Source organism: Acanthochromis polyacanthus, chromosome 17, assembly GCF_021347895.1.
Source record: "Acanthochromis polyacanthus isolate Apoly-LR-REF ecotype Palm Island chromosome 17, KAUST_Apoly_ChrSc, whole genome shotgun sequence".
NCBI classification, from domain to species: Eukaryota; Metazoa; Chordata; class Actinopteri; family Pomacentridae; genus Acanthochromis; species Acanthochromis polyacanthus.
Window position 1 is genome coordinate 6346813 of NC_067129.1, and position 26316 is coordinate 6373128.

At 39.6% G+C, this 26316-nt stretch overlaps 1 protein-coding gene across 4 annotated transcripts in view; it reads left to right on the forward strand.

Moving 5' to 3' along the window:
• gabrg2 (gamma-aminobutyric acid type A receptor subunit gamma2) overlaps window positions 1-26316 on the forward strand; it is a 51495-nt gene that overhangs the window by 11671 nt on the left and 13508 nt on the right. For all 4 annotated transcript variants that reach the window (XM_022206147.2, XM_022206148.2, XM_022206149.2 and 1 more), the window contains exons 3-6: window positions 3296-3363; window positions 6155-6375; window positions 8814-8896; window positions 11401-11538. In XM_022206147.2, coding sequence (XP_022061839.1) covers window positions 3296-3363; window positions 6155-6375; window positions 8814-8896; window positions 11401-11538 — 510 coding nt within the window. The remainder of the gene's footprint in view (window positions 1-3295; window positions 3364-6154; window positions 6376-8813; window positions 8897-11400; window positions 11539-26316) is intronic.

The following is a 26316-nucleotide window of genomic DNA, read 5'->3' on the forward strand; positions in this document are numbered from 1 at the left end:
TAGATAACCCAAACTATGGTGTGGGAGAGAGTAAGAGACCTCACTGGTTACATGCCTGGTCATTTTTGGTATCGGGTGGTAGCTAGCTAGCTAAAGGCTATGGATTTAAGAAGTATTTTCAAAAAGAAAGAAGGATGAAGGCAACGAGGCGCAGGCGAGACAAGAGGAGGTGGATGAAGAGTTAGCTCCTGCTGCTGTAGAAGCAGATGAGTCAGGACGTGAGAATACCATTGTCTCATCTACAAGCTCAGGTTGGGGAAGGAGAGGAGTGTATCAGATAGACATATAAGACACAGCGTTAACACGGTTTTTCACAGTTCGTATTTGTCACGGTTCAGCTTTGTCACACAACAGGAACAAAATCTATGAGACGAGGATTGGTCAGTTTTGAAAGAAAATCTAGCATACGACTGCTTCATCAATGTTGGGACTCATTTTGATTTCATGTTGTGAAAGCTAGTCTACGCATCCAACCAGAAGCTTTTGGTAAAGCTCAGGATCTCACATCATACATTCATTTTACTCTGAAATAACTTGACAATGCTGCAATTATCAAGGGAAAATCTACAGATTTCTAGGCTGGGCTAAGCCCTCAAAGATCCTGCCTCTGATGCCATTCATCCTTAATTCCATCCTCTCTCTTGCAGGAGCTCAGACAACCATTCGGTGATAGTCCAACTAAAAAATGACACAAGTGGCCTCCTAACTGAAAACATGGTCAAGTTTGCTAGCTGGGAAGATGATTTGATGCACAACCTAAAGCTTTTAAACATGACTAATGAATTGACTGAAATAGTGGCACAAGATAAAAGCAGCTGATGTATATAGCAAGTCCTTTACACTAGTCAGGATTCATGGTTTTTCCATATGCTGCACAATGAGCACTCTGCCGCATATTATGTCACGCATTTCACGAAAGGCATCATCTATATTCTTGAGACGTTAGAAGTGGGTCTGTGCAAGAAAATTGAAGAGCAGCTCAGATCTGCTTTGAGTTGCATCTTCAGCCAAGGGAGCCGCTCCGTAGCCGGGCGGCTGGCTGCCACTGTCTTAACCATCATCTTCAAATGCGCTATGATCTTGCTCTCTCAGCGTTGGTCTCCCAGCTGTTACCAAGTTACACATCTACACAGGGGTTATAATTAGCTGGATATACTGTCATGTGAGCCACCAACCAACCAACCATGCCAAAGCAAAGCAAAGTTTCTCCTCCACTCCTCAGAGCGCTGCAATGCTGTGGATTTAGATTAATCGCTGATTGTGCCACAGCTTCCCTTTGAAGTGCATTGTGCTGCTCATTTAATTTTAATGGGCACGGAGTCTAGTGTACATATGAAAACTGAAGCAAATTGGACAGAGAAATGCTGAGAAAAAATACATCCATGGCATTGATCAAGCATGTTTTTTAGTTTAAAAAAAAAATCAATACATTCACAAATATGGAGAGCAGCAGCAGCACATGCATGGTGATGATCAGAGACTGTGAGCTCATTTGATCAGCCTTTTACCACAATGCCTGTTGTGGGTGTATTGGCATGTATTATGTTGTTTCAAACAGCAAGTTTGAAAATTTTTTTGCGTAGTCACTTTATGTTTACTGGCATCTTGGAATAAGGTTTCTTTGGCACCTTGTTTTGTATCTATGAGAGAGATTCACTCTCCAGCTGGCTGCATGATATAAGAAAATTAAATTTGCCATTACATTGTAGTCATGCGAGTCCCACAACTTCATGGTTTTGCTTATAAACTAGTCCAGGATTATATTTGTCTTACAAATTTTCAACAGATTGCAAATAACTGTCATCTACCACAGTTATTTGTTGAGAACAATATGTGAGACCGACTATTAAGAGCATTGCATCGGTGTGCACCGTCCATGCATGTGCGAGTGGTGTCTGGAGGGATGGGAGTGGAATGCACATTCAGGTTTGCCTGTCAGTGACATGAAAAATGGATGCAAACCTGCACTCACTCCCTCAGTCTCTCTCTCACACTCACTACGACTCCCGCATCAAGCTTTGGGGCCAGCTGAGTCTTAACCTGACTCTCCTCTCAGATGTAGTGTCCAGCCATCCATAAACATTAGATAGCAAAGTGTAGAAGCTGATCCAGGCGAACTCAAGAAGCTCCGACAGAGCATGGATGTCCATTTGACACCAAGCTGTCGAATTTCCTCAGCTACACTTTGTCTGATGCCTCCCTCTCTAACTCACTAGAGCAGCAAAGGCAGTAGACAGCAAGTGGTGTATTGCACAGTGGTGGACAGATGGTGCACAAACAACCATAATTTATTTACTTACTTATTTACATACATGAAAAGTGTATCGTACATGCAATTAATTGTGCATGCACTAATTTCCTTATAAAAATAATTATCCACAATTAAAGATCAGGCATTTAAACAGTTGCTCTACTGCCATGTGGCATGTTTGTTTGTTGAAAAATCACCACTTATTGAGGGGAGTACAGTCAAAAATGTAGAAGGGATTTTTCAGAGGGCAAAAAGACATTGTGGCAGGAGTTTAGCTGTGGCATTGGCAGGAAACCTGTTTGGCAAGGAAGTTAGGCCTGCAGGCTCTGATGTAGCCTACTCAACAACAAAGGTACATTTGACCCAGAGTTTCTATTTCAGTAGTACTATCTGGAATACCTTAGAACTCATAAAATACTGATAATTTGTTCTTGTGGTCAAGAATGTTGGGATTACTTCATGTCACCATATTACTGTGTGGTTGAATTGAATGCCATATTGGGTGGCATCTCATTCACTTTATATTTCCTTAACAGTGACTGAGTCTGTCTTCTGTAAAACATTGAATTCTTCAAAGACTTTTTGTTCTATTTTCTCAGTTGTTTTTTTTTTTTTTAATCCAGTTGATGGGAGACTTAGGCTGCTCACTGCCAGGTCTTTCTCCACAGCCACTTCTTTCTATTTGCCTTCTTGTGTTCCAACAGGATACAAATTTTTTTGTATGAACTGTTTCAGGCTCTAACTTTGGTTTAAAGAGAATGTTTCGAATTTGATACCTGACAAGCATCTATGGCAACATTAGCATGAAGCTGTTTACCAGATATGCATTGGACAACATGTTTATCCACTACAAGCTGACTGAACAGTGATGTGTTCCATCAGCTTTATAGTCACACATTCACTTACATTCACTACAGGGTGCTTGTTTCCCATCTTTTTCTTCAATTACTTGTGCTGCAACTACACCTGCCTGAAAATTGTCATGCGAGTACAAAGACTATTATTTCTTCTCTCTAAAATGTATTTTCCTGTGCTTCTTTGCAGTCAAGCCCACAGTGATCCACACAGACATGTTTGTCAACAGCATCGGTCCAGTAAATGCCATCAATATGGTAAGTAACATTAAAATATAATGTCAATGTGTCAACCATGTTGTTAATCATCAGACTGAAACTGAATGCTTGACAAAGAGGGAAAATGTTCCTTCGCAAATTTGTGTATGTCTTGATCCAGAGAGTAGCTTTGACCAGGATTTAGTGACTTGCTGAAGAAAGCAGAGGTATACTGCATGTTTGATGTCAGGCACGACTGGCTGGTTCAATCACGACTCTGTTCCACTGCCCCTGTAACACAATGCCACCGTCAGTCAGCTTCTTAACAATGGCTCTGGCCTTTGGATAAATGGATGAATGCGGTCCATTTAGTTCAGCTCCTATTTTTGAATAAGAAATACTGACTAACAGGTACCCATGTTGTGTTTCAACACGCGGGCCAGAACTCAAAGCAGCATATTTGCAAATGGCTGCGTGCACTGGCAAATCCTAAGATCTTCTCACTTTATATTTGCCAAGAAATGCATCAGCAACAATCTGAGGTGTCACCTGTTCCAGCTTTTTGTGGTTTGTTCAAATAAATATAACAATTTGTGACTTTCCTTGGGTCTGGTTTGAAGGCAGGATTTCTTTGGGCTTTAGATCATCTGTCTGTCATTATGGTAGGAGGCAAACACTGTGCTGGTAAAAGCCCAGAACTGGCTGCATGAAATTTATTTCTCTTTACTGACTGCATCACTGTTGTTTTTCTATGAATGTTACTTTAATGCAAGTTTATTTATTTTGCCCCCCCCAATTTCTATGAGGCTTTTGTATTTCTGAGACAGCACAGTTGGTGGCAACATAGAAAAAACAGAACAAAATCATGTTATTTTTTAACCATCTTGTTATTTGCCAAGTCAAGTCAGTCCAACATTACACAACTGCACATTTCTGTTTGCCAAAATGTGTGGGAGAGCTGGTTATTTGTATCATCTTCCAAAAATCCTGTCAGTGTATTCCTATTAGCGAGTCACAGTTTTAGAATTGAAAATGCTGGAAGTGCTACATTTTGGCTGATTCATCTGGGAAGACCCTACTCCATGTTCTGATTACCTCTTGTAATGTGAAGTTAGGAAATATACAGCTGTAATGCACAAGTGACAACCAAAATAGGGTAGAAAGGATACTCTGATGGAGGAGAGAAAATAGAAGGAAAAAGAAGAGGAAAGAATTGGAAATTGAGAGTCCCTCGCAGATTTTAAATCAGCATTGTTTTGGTGTCATTGTCAGTGTTGCATGTCCTTGCTGAGAGCCAACCTCTATTGTAATTCTGCAGAGCAGTCTGTTCTACATGGCGATGGCGTTCCATTTCACTCAGTCTTAGCTAAAACACCCACTCTCAATAACTGCAGTCACAGTGATGCTGGGAGAGAAGCTTTGATGGAATCAGTTTGAAAATCTGTGTTCGTGCTCACATTAGCGAGTCTGCATGCATGCACTGCTGCGTGTGTGATGAGGGCATTCTGCTGACATGAAAGGTTGACTGATTGCCTCACATTCATATGTAATACGTGTGGTCGGGCCAGTGCATTCACACTCTGACATGACAAATGTGGTGAGGTTGGTCGTTTTTTTTCCTGGAGAGCAGAGAATAGACTGATGGTGCGGGGGTGTGCATCTTAGCATGAGCACAATTTTGATTTCTCAATTATGCGTTGGAAATCTTTGATATATGGCAAAGTTGTAACTTGTGTGAGAGAGAGGGAGGAATGGGACAGACTAGCAGAGAGAAAGGTCAAGATTTGAAGAAGAAGAGGAATCTGAAATTTATGCCTTGTAGCCACGGGAGCTGAACAGTTACTTAGCTGCTCTTAGATATGTGCAACAGTTTGAACTGGAAGGGCGATTCATCCGAGACTATATATAGGTTAACACAAAAAAGTAGATGCTTATCCTTCTCAGTGGGGCCCAGAAGAAGATCCTAAGGCATTCAAACTTTCTCTTCCTATTGGATTTGAACTGTCTGCCTCTTGCAGGGGTGAAAAAAAAGGATAGGAATGTTGCCTGGTGGAAATATTTTTCAAATCTCGTTTAGAACTCTTTGGCATGGATTTAGACTTTATTGTCGAGCTAAGCTTTGTCAGGAAGTTAATGCTTCTATGCCCTCTTGCACACAAATCCCAATTTTTTTGCCCTATCCTGCTGCACTTCACTTTGAACCTGAGGGCTCACCCAATCCAAATAACAAAATAAATAACACTGATAGCTCCCTCTCTTTGACTGCCTTACTTTTCCTTTTCACATCAGATCACATCTCACCTTTGCTCTTAGCTTTTCAACCCTGGCCATGTCTCTATTTCCTAGGTTTCCCTCCTTCATATATATGTTCTGACACCATTCTTACAAGGCCTGAATAGGAGACACGAGTTTTGTCAAAGCTCAGGACAAAGTGCTGCCAAGGCAGCAGGTTATGAGGTTGGGTAATACTTCAGTCTAACAATGGGAGTTATTAATTGCCCCGGTGAACATTTAATTTTCAGGTTGAGGGCGTCAAGATGGTCCTTTTCAGCAGTGCTCTTTAGTGGGGACAAAAGGACTTCTTGGCCTGAATTAGACACCATCTTGTCGAAAGAAAAAGTGCTTGCAAATCTAAATTCCAGCATTAAGTTTCCATAAAAAAAGTTCCCCTCAAGCAGAGAAACAGACCTGCTTGAGTGCTTTTTGAGCTGGCATTGTCGACAGTGCTGGATACAAGCGGTACAGTTTGCAGGGTTTTCTTTCCCTGACAGAGATTTTTTTCTAATGTGTAGAGTATGTTCAGCTTTTAAACCGAGGTTAATTCACGTAAAACTGTGCTTTGTGCCATCAGGAATACACCATCGACATCTTTTTTGCTCAGACCTGGTACGACAGAAGGTTAAAATTCAACAGCACGATGAAGGTCCTGCGTCTCAACAGCAACATGGTTGGGAAGATCTGGATCCCAGACACTTTCTTTCGCAACTCCAAGAAGGCCGATGCCCACTGGATTACCACACCCAATCGCATGCTGAGGATCTGGAATGATGGACGAATACTCTACACCCTCAGGTAAAACAGTGTCTGAGATGAGATATGAGTAATAGATCTTCTGCTTCACCTATTTCATCTGCAACTGTGTGACAGTTTGATTCAAGAGACAATTGAAGGTTTAGAATTTCTAAACTTGCCAGCTATTGCTACCATTTTTCACAGTGAAAAATTACATTGTCAGTTATTATAGTGTACATATATTGTGACTAAATGATAAGAGGAAGTGTTTCTTACTATAAATCTAACATATAGGATTTGTACATATGAATGAACATTGTCACTTTTAAGCCTTTGAGTTTATACTATGCAGATTAAGCCTATCAGTGCAAGTTAAATCTCTGTATTGTGCAATTTAGCAAAGTTTTAAACCTGGTTTCTGTGGTGATGTTTCCACACATTGTCGATCTGGCTGGTTATTGGATCCGATCATAGACTGTATATAAAGATGGACGTAGCATCTGGCTCCAAAACTGAAGCCCACCCGGAAGTGTCAAAAACTTGCAATATCACGCCGTCCGCTGGGTTGGCTCCAAAAAACTTTTGCTCCATAGACCCCAATTCATTTTTGGAAAAATAAAATTTGATAGACTGATTTTCTACAGCTCAGGTGGCCGATCTTAAAATAAATCAATACTGAATTTTAAATAAATAGTTAAAGTTGGCGGAGCCAGGGGGCGTGGCTGTACTTGATTGACAGTCCCATTGACTGGTCCTGCCCCGAGTTGCTCTCCGGTCCAGTCTATTTGATGACGCTTTGTACGTCACTGGCTCCAAAAAATCCAAAATGGCGACCAGGAAGTAGCAAAATCCGGGCTTCATTTTCTCTGTGTTGAAACCAACGGGTGACGTCACGGTTAGTTCACGCTTGGATCCGATACTCAGCCTGCAGCACTATTTCACAGGCAACACATCTCACAAACACTAAAAGTTAAGTGAACATATTGCTTCCAATTGCTGGTTATCTAACTCCTTGACTGCTAATATTCCCTTTTTATACTGGCAGTGAAAAACCAGGAGGAATGTGTTTTATGTTGACTAGTAGTGATTGGTTTGGTAGCTCCAGAAAAACAAGAAACTCTGCATTCAGAGGAGGATTTTAGTCTAAAAAAGAAAACACATGAGGGTCAGGCATACATGGTAACATATCAACAGTGCCCGTGTCGTTAGTCTCACTTCCAGGTAGGGGAGACAAAAGTTTCACACTGCAGGTTCAAACAAAAAAAGATTTTTTTTGTCTCATCTTGGAAAGAAAGCTAAAAAACTAAATCTATTTATATGAACAATTAATTTTAGTTTTGTCAGAGAAAGAAAGAAAAACTTACACATCACAGTGAAAAAATATGGCAATTCGCCCCGTTCACTTTCAAGCTCGACTAAGAACTGGAGCTCTTTTAAATTATTTTTTAATATTTCTTAGATTGTAACATTCATTTATTGCCAATAAGGGGCTTCCTGCTCTTCCAAGAGTCCATCACAAGCAGCAAATAATACTGTGGAGGTACTCTGAAGTGCCCAACCATTTAAGGCCATGCATGATTTATTACAGTGATTGTCCTGAACAGGCTGTGTAAAATATTAATTTTAGCATTTTAAGTTTAACATGCATCAATTCACATGCAAGAAGAGTTACATGTTTGGGTGCTGTGGAATGATGGATATTATTTATGGTTTGTTCTTCAGTATCATTTCAGTAATAAACTTGAAATTATCAGTGTGGTTGATGGTAGCAAAGAAAATCTGCATATACCTGTATCCTCCATGTTGGAAGTCAGACTACTAGTTGCCTAGTGATAAGTTTGACCACATACCTTCCAATAGACCATTATTGACTGTAATACCCTTGGAACGGACGCAGAACTATGTGACGCTTGTAAAACAGGTTGGTTGGTTGATTAAAGGGGAGATATTAATTGTGCTTATTACCATGTTTGCGTGCCATCATAAATAAAGCGGACATCTGCACTGACACCGCAATATATCATTTGTGATAATAGGAGAGAAAGTGAAGTCTTCTGGACTCAATCAAGCTGTGATGGATGTTCTCCTATGCAGAACACTACCCCTCCACTTCATTAATTTGTTAAGGAACTCGGAACTTAACCATTGGTTAATTAGGATGACCGCTGTGATTCAGAGCACAATGATACATGACAATAGCGAGTGCATGGATGGGTAAAGTCATTTAAGGTCATTCTCTCATTAAGACGAAGTTTAATGACTTTGCCTTCAAACTCCCTCAAGTGTGAAAAAAAGAGAGAAGTGTGTTGCTGTGAAAAACATCAATTTAGTTTTAAAAAAAATTTTAATGAATAATTCCTCGTGTCATTGGTGATAAGGTTTGGTTGTTAATTCTGAGTTTTTCACCACACAGAGTTTTGTGACAGACTGGTAAATATATAATGCAAGTGTGTCCAAATATACATATAATTAATGCACTTTTTTTCTTGTCTCTGCAGGTTGACCATCGATGCTGAGTGCCAGCTTAAACTGAACAACTTCCCAATGGATGAGCACTCATGTCCCCTGGAGTTTTCAAGCTGTAAGTTTGGCCATATGCTGATATCGTACTGTTCACTCCTCCCTGACTTCCTCCGTCTCATCTAAAATGCACACACACATGGACTGTGGCCATAAACAAGCGTAATATGAGCACTGCTTAAGGAATAATTATCCAGTAGGCCAAAGGAAATGAATTCAAGCTGCAGCAATTTCATGACTTCTTTCGGAGCACTCGAAAAATAGTGAACCGAGTCATATGTGAATTTATGCACTGTTGAAAGTAGGTTTGCATGTGCAGATGTACAGTGTATGCCAGTGTAAAGGAGGTGGAACATTGGTAAAACAAAACACTTCTGAAGAATGATCCAAATCAAAGCTAAAAATCTTCATATTTCATCAAAAACATTTTAATCTGTCTTTAATATGTCTAATTTAAAAATTGGCCACAATGAAATTGTAATCTGATTCTGTTAAAAAATAAATAAAAAATCTATGCTCCTCAGCTCAACTGTGAAGTCATTAGTGACTCAGCTGTGACAGTCACAGGGACTTTTTGGATGAACTGGACTGAACTACAGGCTGCATTTACACAGAGCAGATAGGAGACTAATATGGAAACAAGTGAAAACTGTTGTAAAATAGAAACAGATTATAGAGCCATTTTTTTATCCAGTAATAGTAACACATGTGGGCACTTGGGGAAAAAAAACTGAATGTTAATTCAGGAATTTAAAAAAAAAAAAAAAAAAAAATATATATATATATATATATATATATTTATATAAACATTCATCATAGAAATTCAAGTTCAATTTTCTCATTTTTTTTATGATTCATGACAACTGTGTCAAACTACAAAAAAGGCAATTCTGAATTCTTCTAGCCATGGTTATGCTGTTTCCATACAACAGAAACAAAAAAATAAAAAAAATGCACAGAAACTGCCTGGAGTTCAGAGGGTTATACAATTCATTAATTCATTCACAGTATGTGCTGGCATTCAGGAAAGGGATTTAATGATGGATTTATCATTGCTAACTCGACCAAAGGCACTTCTGAGTGATTTTCCTGCACTTTGTCAATGCTGCTCTACAAGGCATTTCAAAAAGTGACACAAGTCCAAATGAGTCAGTCCCTCTATGTGAGGAGTGGATGGGGGGTAGGTTATGCTAATGAGGCCACTATGGATCTACAGAGAGATGCACCATGGGATATTCTCCAGAGAAAAGGCTTCCTAAATAGCTCCAGAGCACAAGAAAGAGAAACCGAGGGGGTAGCAGGCCTAAAAATGGAATAGAGGCATTCATTTAAATTTGATGAAAGCCATGCATGTTTTCAGAACTTTGAAAATTGCTTGATGTACAGTACATGAGCTCAATCTCTGAAGTAGCGGGCGGAGCAGTGTGCAGCAATTTATCACGTGGCATATTTTCACAACACGTGCCACAAAGCAACAAAGCATGGTAGATCTTCCAGTGAAGCCACTGTAGCAGTAATTTTGAATCCAATTAGATCAGATCTGACCACATTATATTTGATCGAAAAAATTTACAGCAACACAGGATACAGTTGATTTTTATTTTTTACAACAATACTATTAGGCTCAAGGTAAATTCATGTCATACAGCTGGAGTAGCATTGTTTTCCTAGTTTCCAAAAAAAGATGCTGAATCAATGATGTCTCCTGAATGCATTACCAGTGAAGGAGCCTTTCATCCCCTGCTCCTTTGAGGTCGAGCATTCCTGGATGTCTGAGAGCACTTTAGTCATAAAAATCATTTAAAGTTTAGACTGAGGAAAGTTTTATGTGCATTATTCAAGATACTCCTTCATCAGCTGCACTGAAGACTGCACTAGATTGAAATCTAAGGGGAACTGGCAGAAGATGGCGACAGGCAGATTTTGACACCTGTACTGAGGAAGTTGTTTAGTCAAGTTGTTACAATTACATTAAAACATGATTAGCTATGTCTTTTTTACTTCTAAATTTGGATGCAGACAAACATTCAATACTCATAAACGTGATTGGATTATGACATTGCATCCGCTCATCCAAGTGAATCACTTGTAGACAAGATTGCTATCGTGCAGCCGTAGTATGCAGCGGAGGTAATAAAATTACTGCATTCCCACTCATAGATCAATGGTGTAATTTTTGTTTTTAAGTCAGCTCAGTATTCCAGTGAGAAAGACATCTTCTCCTTACAGATGGAAAGGGTATATCATCATGTTGTGCAGGAGTCCGTTACATAATGGTTCTTTCATGAAAAGGTTTATTTGCAAGCCAGCTGACTTTGTGGGTATGGATTACTCTAAAATAAAACTGACTGTGCTTTTGTTTCTGTTTTATATTGAACAGCGTTGCACCGCATTGTTTTTACCTCGTTCTTTTTTGTAACAGTGAGCATATCTGAGCAGTCAAGTCTTAAGATATTTCCCTAAAAGGGACGTATGTTAAAGTCTTTGAAAAACATTGTTTTTGCACCCAGCTTTCAGAGTTTCAAACTAAGCTCTGTGTCATTCGTACTGCTCTGTCCTCTTCAGATGGCTACCCCAGGGAGGAGATTGTGTACAAGTGGAAGAGGAGCTCAGTGGAGGTTGGGGACATTCGCTCCTGGAGGCTCTACCAGTTCTCCTTCGTGGGCCTGAGGAACACGTCTGAGATCGTCAGGACTGTCTCAGGTAAGAAAACAATCCGTTCTTTTTTTCTGACACTAGCAAACTAGTGTTATTTGTCGGGAAAGGCTTGTTCTCTGACACCCTGCATTTGACACTGGCCAGTTGTAATTTCGACAACAAAATAAGGCTTACCTGTTCCTGCTGCATTTCCCAACATCCAAGTTGGGCATGATATATTTAATCTGAAGAAAAAGCAAGCAGTAAGGGAATTTCGTACATGCAAGTCCTACATGCATCACTTTAGGCTTATCTACATGCATATCTATGCAACACATTCATAAATAAAGTTAATTTCTCCGTGATTACATCAACCCTGACACACCTCCTCCAAGTCTATGTACAGCTACCCATGGCTGATCTGTATACCGATCCGGTTTCTATTTGTGAGTTACAACATAAACCTTTAGAGAAACTGAGGCACAATCCATCTTTTTTTTTTAATCCACTTTTAGCTTCCACTGCCTCAGGTAAAATCTATAAGGACTACCTATATCTCACTTCCCCCGCAGGACAGGCAGCTAGATTTTCATTAGAACTATTTTCTGGTAGAGTGGGATGGCGCATTTGAAGAAGCGATGGGAGTACTGAAGCAAATGGATTGGAACAGTGTTCCAAAATGGCATCCCATTCATGCCAATGGATATTGCCCACTTGAGTTATTTACAGTTCTCTGCATTATGACCCATACAATTTTCACAATGTCACTCTATTACCATCTTACTTGAACAGATGAATTTTAAGACTATTAGACTCTTGGTGTCTCTAATCATATTTGTAATGTTTCAAACAGTTTGGTTTTTCTTCTGTCAGATTCTTACTTGCTGTGGGCTCATTTTTTAAGCCCTGCACCTCCATAGAAACAGTATAACCAGGGCCAGAAGTAGAGATAAATGTATTCTGTTCAGTATAGCAAAGGTATGCCATAAATCACAACAGAAAAAGAAAAAAAATTAACCCATACAAACCCAGACCCATTTTTCCTTAAAGGACTTAAGGAGTTAAGGTCAGACATAAAGCTTTAATAGGAAGAGACTGGGGCACTCAAAGTGCTAGTTACACTGGTATTACCGTGGGTTCTTATGGGTTAAAGTCAAATTTCTTTGTTTAGTTCAAAAATTGAAAGAAACGGAAACAGCATATCCAACATTTTTACTGTGTGCCCACACATGTTGCTAGCACTGCAAAACAGGTCACGCTACATGCTATACATATTTTACTACCAACATGTTTTATTGGTTTCCATACTTGACCCAGTCTGCTCTGTGTAAGCACAGCCTGCAATTCAGCCCAGTTCAGCCGTGACTGTTGGTCGCAGCTGAGTCACTAATGGCTTCAAGGACAACTGAATTTTTAAAATTTGATGAAATGTCACGATTTTAAGCTCAGATCTTAGAAGTTTTTTTTTTCACGTCTAGTTACAGAGGATTTCATGAAGGACTGCTATTTTTACAGTTTTCGACCAATGACGGAAAATGTGTGTCATTGGGGTGTTTTTTATGGTAAATTCTATTCAAAAATGATGCAGGAATATTGGTGTTTGCTGGAAGCTACTTTCCCTGGACAGTGCTTATTTTTAAGAAAAGAACCAAAATGTATTTGCATGTACAACCTTATTTGTTTATATTTGTATTCATGAGATGTTGGTGATACCCTGGATGAAAATGTATGCACTCTGTACACTTGGTAGTAATGTGAATCAAAAAAAGGCCAGCCAGAGATTAACTCTGACCAGAGGAGAGTTCATTCTCTTGACATCAGCTACATTATCCAGATGGGCTGAACATTTAAATAAATGTATATTATTCATATGCAAGTCAAACATTCCCTTAAAAGCCCCTTTTATTGGAAAAAACAAAACATCTGTCATATAATAGCATCAAGGAAGCAGTGTTTTCTGTTTTCCCTCAGTGTCCTTTTATAAGAGATTCAATTCATTCAAGTGCATCTGCACATCTATCAAATTTGCAGCATTTTTCTTGCCACCATCTGCACATTAGGATGCCATTTGGCACACTACAACCTTTTTAAGATAACAGCCCTGTCTGTGTTTTGAGATGCAGGTAGCAGGTTCAGTAATTAATAAAGTAAAATCACTATTGTATATAGTTTTAATGTCTTTACAACTGAATTTGCTCTATCTCAGCTTGCTGTAAGTGTGCTGTATCTATATTGTAGACACGTCCAATGGAAGTTTTATAGCGTTGCGATCGTATTATTGCCGTAATCTATCTATGGACATGCACATGAATATACAGCTAACTTGAAAGCAGTTTATCATGCCAGGTGGAAGAGGTGAAGCACTCTCCTCTGATGAACAATTAACTCAGAGCTTATATATTATGTTGTTTATTTGGAGTGTTTTCTGGGGGTGTAGAAGCTGTTTTTCCTGTTAGATATTCCATTCTTCTCTGAATGTGACAGATAACAACTGACAAACCGCCACTAACCGTCAGCTTTCACTGCTTTGCTTTCGGTCACATTTCGACTCTGATTTAGATACATACACTGAAACAAATTTACCGACCTCTTATAATATTGTTGTTTGTTTTAGATATTTATGTGCTCATCTTAAAAATGGCATCAGATACACAAAGTCTGATTTCTGTCAGAGTGAAATACTAATTTTTCAGTCCAAGGGCTGTAAGAAATACATGGAGACATGCATGCATGCACTCCTACACCAAGCAATCATAGGAGTGTCTGAATTCACCGAGCCGTTCTGTAATTTGCCACAGTTCAACAGAGGGTCACACAAAGCGCCAGGCGGAGTATTTTGGTGTGTATACAGCAAATCAGTTACAACATCAAGCTCAAAATGCAGTAGTGCAAGTTGATTAAAAAAAAAAGGTTTGCAAAATTTTTCTTTTTCCTGTTTTGAAGTGACAACGCGAAAAGGAGATCTGCGTAAGAGGATGAGCTGCAGTCCTCTGACTCGCTCTCCCTTTGATCTGGTTTGTTATTTCCACAAACGGCCATCTGCTCTCTTGTCAGAGCAGAGAACCTTGACTGTGGCTGAGAGACCTCTTGTCTCATTTTGCAGTCAGTTTGGGTATCTGACCTGCTTAAAGATTCGTGAACACAACATCTGTCTCAAAAAGCAGCCAGTTTGGGCATTTTAATTACCCAGTCATCTCAAATACTCGCCACGCAGTGAAAATCTAGGACAATTTTTTAATATGCTGTTTCATTGTCAGCTCCATTTATGCATTTTAAGTTTCACAAACACAACAATAATGGCAAGAAGAACTAGCAACATCTAATTGAGGGGTTTAGATTTTTCTACCTTACTGTCTTGTTCACTGAAATGATAAACTCACTTCTTTGACAGTAGATCTCAGCTATGGCCGCTGTTTATTTTGCTATTTTTTGCTGTAAATTCAATATAAATTCTGTTTGACCTACAGGACAACACATTTAGGATGAATTTAAAAGCAGTACATTGAATAGATTTGATGCAACAACCCTTTAAAACTGCACCAGTTCTCTTTGGTACACTTACAGTTTTTTAAGGTATGTCAGGTAGGACAGAGACACCATCTGTTTTCGAACTCATTGTTCTTCTCGTCACTGAAAATAGATATTTGTGACTCTGGCTGCATGTTTGGGATCATTGCACTGCTGCAGAATGAATTGGGGACCCATAGGACACCTTTCAAATTGTGAAACTTGATAGATGTGAATCAAAACATTTGCAAAGTACTGTAGTTTTGTAATTTATTTCATGATTTTGTCCCCCGGTACTGCAACAATTCTTTATTTTATTTTTTTGATCCCCTACATGACAAGTTTGTTTCCTTCTTTTTATATGATGCTATTAGATATGCACCTCTGTATAAAATGTGCCACACAAGTAGCTCAACATTTTAAATAATTTAAAATTTAAATTCAATTTAAAATAACAATTTAAATAGCACAGCTACTTCTATTGCTGCTGTTTTTGAGGTCCTTGACATTGAGCGAAGTGTCATCATACTGCAATTTCTAATCTGGACTGAAGGAGCTGTGTTAGCCGTGGATGTGGTGTAAAGAACAAGGAGGTTGTCCTTCAACTGGATCCCTGCCAGCTAATTGTGTGTCATTGCCCTGTTTGGGACTTTATAGTTAGTTATAGTTACTCTTTAAAAAAAAAAACACCCTTTTTATTCCACTTCAACCACGATGCCCAATCAGTTAAACTGCGTTAAAACAGGTCAGATGAAGCAACAGAGGGACACATAACAGTAAGCCAAGCAGACAGGCATTCAGGTGAATTGGCCCGATCCAGACTATGATGACTGGAGCAAATAGCCAGAGGAAGAGAGGAAGAGATTGCCTCTCATTTTTTGAGACAAGCCAATCTCTCCCAGGCTCAACACTGTCACAGTACTCCTCTCTCACATTCATGTATCTGTGCTTGTATTCTTGGAGTATGTTATTTAAAAAAAGAAGAAACATGATAGAAAGTGGTGCATGATTAAAGATAGACTGAGTGATATTGTAATGAAAGGGGCTTAGGGGGCGTGCCATCTGCTGCTCTGATGTAGTGTTGCGTTGTAGCTTTTTATAAAGGCTGTGTCTGCTTTTATTTGGCTTCTCTTCCCTCCCTCAGCCAGTGTCCAAAGGCTTGGTCTCTCAACATGTCACTTCACATCAGGGTTGCCTGCACTGCCTGGAAGCTTATACCTGCATTTACAAACACAGACACACATTTGCATACACACACACACACACACACACACACACACACACACACACACACACACACTTGCGGGTAAGGATAAAAAGAAATAAATTAATAAATAACGCTTCTGCTTATGACAAGCAAGGACCCTTGAAAGGACACCAGTGGCGAGTCTAAAGCAAAGCTACAAGATACAGAGGATTGGAATGTCAGACAGCCGATTCACTAGGTATGCTGTGAATGCTGTTAACCCTAAAGTTAACCCCTTGGTGACTGGATTAATCTTGACGCTGGCAGCTCTGTTGTCACCATTCTGCTGGGCTCGAGGACAGGGAAGATCACTGATATCATAGCGCCGACCAAGACAGTAAATATAAATCGAAAGCAGTAGAAAGAGGTGATGCAGACAAGCGGTAGGGAGGAGTGAGGGGATGGAGCTGGATGGTGGTTGTGGCATTTTTCAGTCCATCAAAGCGGCATTGGATGACAGAATCCATGTTACAGACATCGACAAAGGTCAAGCTTATGAGGATGTGTATCATACTTGACACATCAGTAGTGACCAGTTTGCAGAAACAATAGTAGGTTAGGGTGGTTAGTGGTCGCATAAAAACATTATAGAATGTTCGCAGATTAAATGGAGGTAAAGGAATTAAATGGAGGGAAGAACCAGGATTGAAATAGTTTTTACCAAGAAATAGGTGATTAGTTTTTCTTTATCCAGTTCCACTGAATAGTGTAGCCAGTGTGGTGCTTTTGCATTAACATCCAAATACCACTGCAGGGCTCTGAAGTCGGCAACCATCTTCCGCATTGCTCGAATAAATAAGCGTAAAAAGGTAGTGCTTAGATGGCCAAGATGCTCTTCCTTCCAAGCATAAAAGGAATCGATGCCATTTACTTTACAAACTAACCTCAGTTTGCTCAGCAGTGAATAATGAGACGGTTTGAGCGAGACACGAGGTGGTTAATTTCCTATCCTTTTGGCTGAGCACAAATGCACCCCATGCGCATCAGCCGGTGCTACACATCTGTGCGGTGTTAGCAAGTATGAGTGCTTCGGTCTGTGCTCGTCCATGAATTATTGCATGTTTTTCTATGCCCATTTGCCTGCATGCACATTTCACTGTGTGCTCTCCACTGCATACGAGGCCTTTTTTATGTATTGGAAGCTATTCTTAGAGTGACCTTCCAAAAGCCATGCCGTGCGGCCCCTGTTGTCTGTGTGCGCCCGCCTGTGTGATTCAGTTTGAGTGGAGAAAGCCGAGGGACACATCAGTGGCCTCCTTCAGATTACGGAGCTCCACAGTTTCCAGATGATTCTTTGATGGGGCAAATCTGGAGGCATTATGCTTGAAAGGAAGTGGCTTGGCAAGACGAAACAGTCAGCAAAACAAATACACGGAAGAGCCATGGGCACAGTCTATATATATATAAACACAATCATGTAAGCACAGTCACCCTTTAAGATGCTTAAGGATTCCCCTTATAGGATGGCAGAGTGCACCACTGTTCTATCTTTAGATCCTTGGTGCTGTGAATGGGGACCAAAGCAATAAATTCATGACTATACAAGCATGCTTTCACCCACACAACTGGACAGCTAGAATAGGTAATGATAGTACAGTTCTGCTGCAATAAAATAGTTCAGTCCTGAGAAATGTAAAATATCTTATACTATAGTAATCTAGTCCCAGTTTTTTCCATTCATCTTTCTTTTTCTTCATAAATTTTGCAAAGATGTACAAAATCTTGAATCCTTAGAAAACATGTAAGCTTCCTGTCATAAATATTCAACATTTAATTAGGTTTTCAAGGCTATGTTGTGTTATTGTCACACTACCAAACCAAAAAAAAAGCTGTTTTTTAAGGAAATCCACTAAAAACAGAGACAAGATGGAAACGTCACAATACTGTTTTGGCATCACGACGTGCGTGAAATCTCCCAGTGGTGGTGTGACGACGGCTACGACACATATGGGTTCAACAGCACAAATCCAAAGCAAATTAAAGGGAGAATGTTATCAAATTCCTTTTTAAAAAAAATGATGCCACAGAGACAAGAATGCTTGTCACTTCCTGCCTGGTTTAATCAAGAAATGATAGAGGGAGGCAAAAAGCAATAAAACCTAAATGCCAATAGGTTTTTATTGTTGCTGAGACATTGAATCCCTGATCAAATAAAACACCTGTGAAAGCCCCAGCATACGGTGTGAAATTATTCCACTTTCCAATGCATAAATTGTTTTGATGAGTAACACTCCATCCTCACAGAAAAAGTTACACAACATGAGATAAGAGAGAATGCAGATATAAACGTAATAAGACAGTGTTTAAATATTGCTTTATGGTTGAACTGCAGGCTTCTTGTCATATTTATAGGACTGCGTTCATTTTATTACGCCTTACCAGCAACTAAAAAAGAAAATATTACACAATAGGTGCACAATAAGTTGTCCTTGACTTCATGCTGCGTATGAAAACAGTCATTTATTCACCGTAATAGTATGTTGCAAGTTTTTAACCAGATGACAGCAGCTCCATCTTAGACGTTTAGCACTTCTTAAAGGTTAAGAAGTGCTGAAACAATCCATTAGCTGTGGTGTGACTTTGTTGCTATACTAGCTGCTCCCTCTAATCTCTTGCTCCCTTCATCCCCCCACTCTTTCCTTCTCTCTCTCTCCCTGTGAGTTCTCCCTCTTGCTTCTGGGTGATAGTTGTGATGGGCAGGAGTGGGAGGAAAAATGCTCTGACTCAGCCAGAATCCTCCTTTTGTGAAGTTAAATACCAATTTACACTCCTCCCCATCCCGTCTCCCATGCTCCATGCGCACATCCTAACCCGCCCCATACACTAACGGTATTCACATTTACAAGTGTTTGCTCTATACAGCACCCCCCTCCCCTTCTCCCCTGCTCACTCTTACAAAGAGACGATTTTTTTTTTTATTATTTTGTGCCCGGTGTATTCCTGTGTCCTACTTTTTTTTTAGGCACCCTCCCTTCCCCCTGCTGCTTTCACTCTCGCTTCCTCTCTCTCCTTCTCTCTGCCGTTCTCCGTTGACAGTCTAATAAGCCAGTAATTAACACCTGAAAACAGGGAATGGTGATAGGCCATAGGAAAAGAGATTGCTTTGGGAAAATAAGGCTCTTGTTTTCCTCCCCATCGACCACCACCTGCATATAAAAGAGTGCCTGTGGTGCACAGCGAAAGGAGCACAGATTTAGAGGAACATAGCATGGTAGAGTATCAGTGCTCTTGGTGTTCTGTGCAGGCATTTGTTATTTCATGGTGGACAGACCATGAAGCACAAAGGGATATGGATTGAAGAGTGAGTAAAGGCCAAGAAATAGAATAATATTATCAAGGTCAGAATCAAAGGCAGCCTCCGTTTCTGCAACTTACTGAAGTCCTAACCTCTTTCCTTTCTTGTCTGTAATGACACCAAACCTTTCTGCAGCACGACTGCAGTCGCAACACAAGTCTGAGAGTGATAAACTAGGACACTGGAAAACAGACTACAAAATTAAAGTCATCTAATTTGCAAGAGAGAGGGGGAAAGCAAGAGGATGTAAATAAGTGACGCTGTTAGTTCCTGTTTTTTTTTTTTGGCTGAGATGCTGCGAGGCAAAGATGGAGGTCATGGGGCGGAGAGATACATAAAGGATAAAAGAGGATATAAAAAAGTGAGAGAGGAGGAAAAAAGAAGAGAAAAGGATGTGCAGCCAATACCAAAACAGGTCAAAGCTGCTGGAGAAGCTGTTTTTTGAAGGCTTGTGTCCTTCTTGACTTCTACTGGTGCAGATATCACTCAAGCACATAATTCTCACTAAAGTAGTGGAAGGTCAGCGCTGATTTGATGTGGTCGTCTTAAGAGTTTGACAAGGAGAGATTTCATGAACCTGAAGGTGCAGGAGGGGAGATAGTTGCACATATACTGCAATTTATGATGACATCTTTTATTAGATGCTTGGAACAATATGACTGTTCTGCAGGTACCACAGCTTACTTTACTTTTACTGCTGTTGCTAGTGCTAATACTTGCACCGCTTCATATTAAATTCTTAATAGGCCTGGTTATGTATTTATAGCCCTGGTTATATATTTCTAGTATTACTGCATCTGTGGTGCAGTACTAGTGGGTGAAATTAATGGTCATATGTATTTTTATGTACCTACTATATGCTTATTGTAATGATACCAAAGACCAGTGTAATAAAGCAAAGTAATAATAATTTAATAGTAAGTAGGTTTAATATTTTTGGTCAGAAATGGAATCTTTTCTGGAATATTTAGTTTTTTGTTTGTTTGTTTTGGTTTTTTTTGTGATTTTTATTTTATTTTTTGCCATGTGCCATTGTGATCTGAGAAATCACGATATCACTTAATATTTTCAATATTTTCAGAAATTATATAAACAAAGTGGGCAGATGAGTTGATAGTGTAAATAATAATAATGTCAATTGCAGCCCTCTTTTGTCCTAGAAATTATAAATACCACAATGTAAAAATACATTCCTTTAATTAAGTAAAATACCGAACTACATGTAGTACAGTGAGAATACAGTGGAAGTTAAGTAAAAAGCAACACATAACTAAAAACTGCAATCTGGTACAGTATTTGGTTTAATATGTTCAGTTATAGCACATTACATGTCCTTAGACAAACATAATACAAGTCTAGTAGCAGCACTTATAACACATTACAGAGTTTTGGGGGGATTTTTAGATTTTATTTTATTTTTTTCCCTGCAGCAGCTATTACTACAGACTAAATGGACATTCTCATATCTGCATGCACTTAAAGTGACTTCACCCCACCTTTCTTGCTACCTTGTTCAGATGGATAGACCTGGTTCGAAAGCGAAAAGCAGTTCAGAGTTGATGCCCCTCTGAAGGGCAATTGTTCCAAGGCCAAGTCCTCATTGCTCAATAAACTGTTATAAAGTTCCATGCCAGGGTGCTAGTTATTCCTCTCAGTCAGCTTATTAGCGCCGGGTAATATGCAGCAACCCAGGGTTTCAAAGTAATTACCCACAAGGAGAGAGTTTTTGTGGAATATTCTGTGTCTGCTTGGTTAATACATGGCGTAAGAGGATAAATCTCAGAATTGCCACAAAAAACAAAATGAGCAGTCTCCTTTGAATCTTAATTATGACACTGGGTTGCACATTGCCTGAATTCCAGGGAAGCAGTTACCCCAGATAAGTGCTTTTTTCCTGGTATTCTGATATCAGAACACATTGATATCAGTATTTACATGTCAGTGGTATATAGGATATTACATTAGTAAGCCCTACATAGAGCACAGTATATATTATCTCTGCATTATGCTAATACATGACACTGATACTGTAATGTATCAGAGGCCTTTATACTGGAAAGTTTAGCATAGGCTGCAGTGAAATTCAATTTCAAGTCATCTAAGCTTGGACTCTGTTTACTAAGAGGATTAACCTGCCTTGACGCAGATGTGTTACCTGAAACTGTCCATAAATCTGAATGAGGAGATGCATGCGTGCATCATGCATTCTGGGTAACTGGAATCACGTACGAACCCAAGTGCAAGGAGCATCACTGAAAACAGCACTTCCTTTATGTTCCTTTATGTTTTTCAGGGTAAAGCTGTGTTTTTGGGGGGAAGTTATTTAAAAATCCTACTTAGTGTGACTATGCACAGACCTAAATCGGTGCCATAGTTCTGAGAAACACAGTCGAATATAATTAATTATATTTCAAAGCTTAACACCAGTGATCCAAAACTGTAATCTGTAATAGCACAAAGCCACTGGCATTGAAATGGAGACTGATTGTTTTGTCTCATACAATCTTTGTCAGAGCTTATCCATCCAATTTAGATTTAAATAACATTATTGCGATTGTAAAGACCATTGTGACAGAAAAATCATCCTGAAGATATCCTGTAATAGTGTATTTTCTCAAACAAGCGCTGATGATTCAGTAAAATGGAACATAGCAATAAAGACAGATGTAGCAGATGTTGACTGATTTTTCTTACTGCTTTCAGTGCAAAACTCAAATTCATTTGATTTTGATAATGCAGGAAGGAGCTTTAATCTGCACAGCTCACTGAATCTAGCCTGGGAACTCTAGCTCGTGTTACATTAGTTCTGGCAGAATGCGTCTGGCCCCCCTCCCGTTCAAACAGATTTCCACCCGGCATTGCCCACACCGGGCCAATCTCAACCGTTTATCCAGTTCGGGGCAGGTTTGATACAATGATAGGAGACGCTTTCGCTACGTCACACGTTCTGTTGCTCTGATTGGTTCAGAGGAAACTGAAATTGAACTCAGTGGTTCCAAAATAATTCATATTTCCACATTTATCTTACAGTGCCAGACCACAACGAGTCAGTAACTCATATAATTCAACATTCTGAGTTTTTATTACTGCTGCAGTTAGCTACTCAGAGCTTCTTTTATTTATTGCAAACAAGTTACTGTTTCTCCTGTAACACAGTTTTTGCAGAGATTTTTTTTTGTGAAACCAAGTGTATAGAACAAAACAATTAGAAAAATACAAAGATAAAGATATAGTGTTATATCACTCACAAATCTATTTATATGATTGAATGTATTACTGAAAACACTTGCAAATAATGCACATCCAACTTCTTCTGAATGCTTGTGTTAAAATATCACCTCACCTTGACAAAACTAGCCCAAACAGATCTATTCAGAGGACGTCTCTAGAAAGCTTCAGTAGTTTTCTATCACTGTCAACTGCTTTAAATCCTCTCCTCTTGTCTCCTTGCTTTTACCCTTCCCAAATTAGTTGTGTTTATTTTGAATTGCTGCTCATCTGTCCCTTATAAAGAAGCCCAAATAGGACAAATAAGTCTAGCTATCAGTGTCGTGACTGTTGAGTGAGGATAAGTCCTGTCACCCAGCCAAAATGATTAGAACAGAAAACAAGAACGGGAAAAAAAAGAAAGAGGTGATATATTAAACATGGGCAGAAAGGAGCGTGAGAGCTGAATTGTAGAACTTCAGGCTTATGTAATGAGTGTGAATCGCAATTCTCGTCAGCGTGTGAATAAGAAATAATGAAGCCATTTTTAGACAAGGTAAGCTGGAAAGCAGATAAAATGAAAACAGACTGAGAGAGACGTGGCTCGTGAACGTTTTGCCCTTGTTTTTTTAAGTACATGCGATGGAAATAAACTTGCTGGGTGCCAAAATTCTGGAGAGAGATAAAACTATTTAGGCGAGAACGAGAAGTAAAGATGCTGTTTTTTGGTTTATTTGTGGCCTGAGATGTAACAGTTTGAAAGAAAAAAATGGTCCTTTTTTGAAAATGGCTGGATTGCCAAGTGGGCAGAACAAGCAATTGTTGCATGGACTGTGTGGTAATTACTTGTGGATGATTTGATTAATTATAAAGTGTTTAGTAATATTGACCACAAAAACACAATTAAAATAGGGACAACATGTCGCAACTGCACTTTTTCTGAGCTTTAGGTCTTTAATATCCACTATTCTGACTTGGTATAATCTGGAATGTACCACTACAGCACATCTAGAGCAGTATTTTCCAGCACAGAAATACTTGTATGCTTCTCATCTCAAAGAAAAAACGAACATAAAAAGCCGTCAAACTTTTCCGCTTTCTACTAAATTCTTCACATAAAGGCAAGGAAAACTGTTTTGGCAGCTTCTTACTACCTGTCATAAATCCCATAAACAGCCTTGCTCTCAATAATTTGAGAGCTATTAGTGTGTCTGAGAGAGGGATAATCATCTGTCCCTGTCACAGTAAACACAATGTTAACAACAAGGCAATCAAACTCTGTAGACTCCTGTCTGGCGTTTAATCATGCCGCCGTGTCGCTGCAGTTACTCACCATGACAATGCTGTGCCTTTCTTTCTTTTTTTTTTCCCCTCTTCGCCATGACATCATCCTGCCGCCGACTGCTGCAGTCGTAGTGGCCTGTGGAATCAAAATGCAAAGCTGCTTTAACTAGTTAATCACTCATATAGCCCCGAGTCATGTCACAGAAAGTGGTGAGTGAACATTCTCTGTAAGTATTGTTGACCCAGGCGACCAGTGATGGGATAACCCTGGTCATTAGCGAAGCTCTTTTTCTTTCCCATATACTCACTCACACACACACACACACACACACACGCATAATAGCATCCGCTGTCACCTCTGATATACATGACCCCTGACAGGAGAGGAGCTCAGTGAGACAGCCTGTCAGCAGCTCTGCAATGTCTCTGGCTTGTCTCCCTTCACTGGATGGCCAGCATGTGCCTCAGGTCTCCCCTGCCCATCTATATCCACACCAATTTACAGACTCGCTGCCAGCAGAATGATACTCTCATCTGACAGTTTTTTCTTTCCTCCTGGTCAGCAATCCTGAATTACCATGTTTCATTCTTATGAACTCCCCTCTGGCTATTCTGCAATAATGTACAGCTGCACTGAAATCAACATCTCCCCTTGCAGGTTCAACACTCTTATCAAACGCATTCTGTTATAGCAATTACAGTATTCTAATAATAATGATAAACATCCATCTTTGTATTTCCACACACAGTAGAAAGCTCATACTGGAAGAAATGATTTTTTCCTTCTGCTGTGTGTGGGGCTAATTCTGTTGAGCGCATTGTCTCTGCGGCTTTTAACAATAAAGCAACGCCGTTTTCTGATGAATGATCATGCCCGGGAAGTTTTTATTGCTTTCTGTAGATTACATCAGCTCATAGTAGTAAATCGCTTTTGCCAAGAAAATGTGTGATTCTAATAAAAATACTTCAAACCATATCTTAATACAAACAATAGTTTTGAGCCGTCGTCTGCTTCGTTGATTTTTCACACAGCTGTCATCAGCATTCCCTTATTCATGAATTGTGAGCAGAAAGGACTGGATTGAACTGATAGCGATGTAATTATGGCAGTAAGATAGATAGGATTGGCAAAATTTGAACTTTTAGGAATTTTCACAACAGAGAAGCAAAGACAACAGCGAGAGCCGAACAACTTCCCTCCACTGAGATCCGTGCGCTCTTGTAACGGGGGAAATTTGCACATGAAATTGAGTGGCTTATCATAAAAGGAGCAAGGACCTGTAAGATCACTGGAAATGTGGGCGTTGTTGGATACATATGAGGGCTGCGAGATCACAGCAACACGTATGACAGCTTCTTTATATTCACTGTCGATCCAGAGAAGGTAAATTCAACCTTTGTGTTAACTGCTTTGAAAAAAAGAACCTTTCTATAGGAGCTGTGAAGGTAGAGTGTGAACAGGCTTGCAAACGCACCCGACGAGTTCTAAGTAAGGTGAGTTTGAGGGCTCCAATTAGTAGAAACGCTGGCACGAAGGCTCAGATGTTGGGTATCGCAGCTGCACTCTTAGAAGAAATTAACTGACTTTTCAGCCTGAATATACAGGAGTGCACGTGTATGCAGGTGGAAAAAGAACACCTAATTACCCTGTGTAATACACTAAAGTCTGCAATAACGTCTGCAAAACTAAACTTCTCCTCTCGACCTGGATGAGTACAAGGTGTACAAATGTCAAAAGAGAATAATTTGAAGTTGAATTTGAAACACTGAAAATCATAATTCACTTTATATTTTCTTACATAATATAAATAAGATGATTGAATGTTTGGAAGTTTCAAGTCGCATAGCAACACTGATGCCTATAATAACGAATGGAACATAAATAGTTCTGTTCTGAAAAACGGGACTTTAACAACTTCTATTGATAGTAAAGGCACTAAAACACACTCCACACATACAACAGCTTTCACATGGGTTGTGTACTTTTTTACAAATATAACTTGATTTAAGCATAATGTGACAGCTCATACCATCACATCAAGAAGCATCGTCTCTGTGAAAAACAAATCTGTGTTCGCACAGTCTGCTGATTGTGTTGGGACTGTTTATCGGAAGCACAAAACTATTTGCTCCGTAAATGCCTATGTTGTCAAATCCCTGCCAAACACTTAAGCTAGTGAGGGAACTGGAAACCATTTTGTTTTGAGTGGAATCAGGAAGTCATTAACAAAGCGATGCATTACTACAGGGCTGTAATGGCAGGCGTTTTGAAACTGATACATCATCTTGCCAGAGAGGAGGGCAT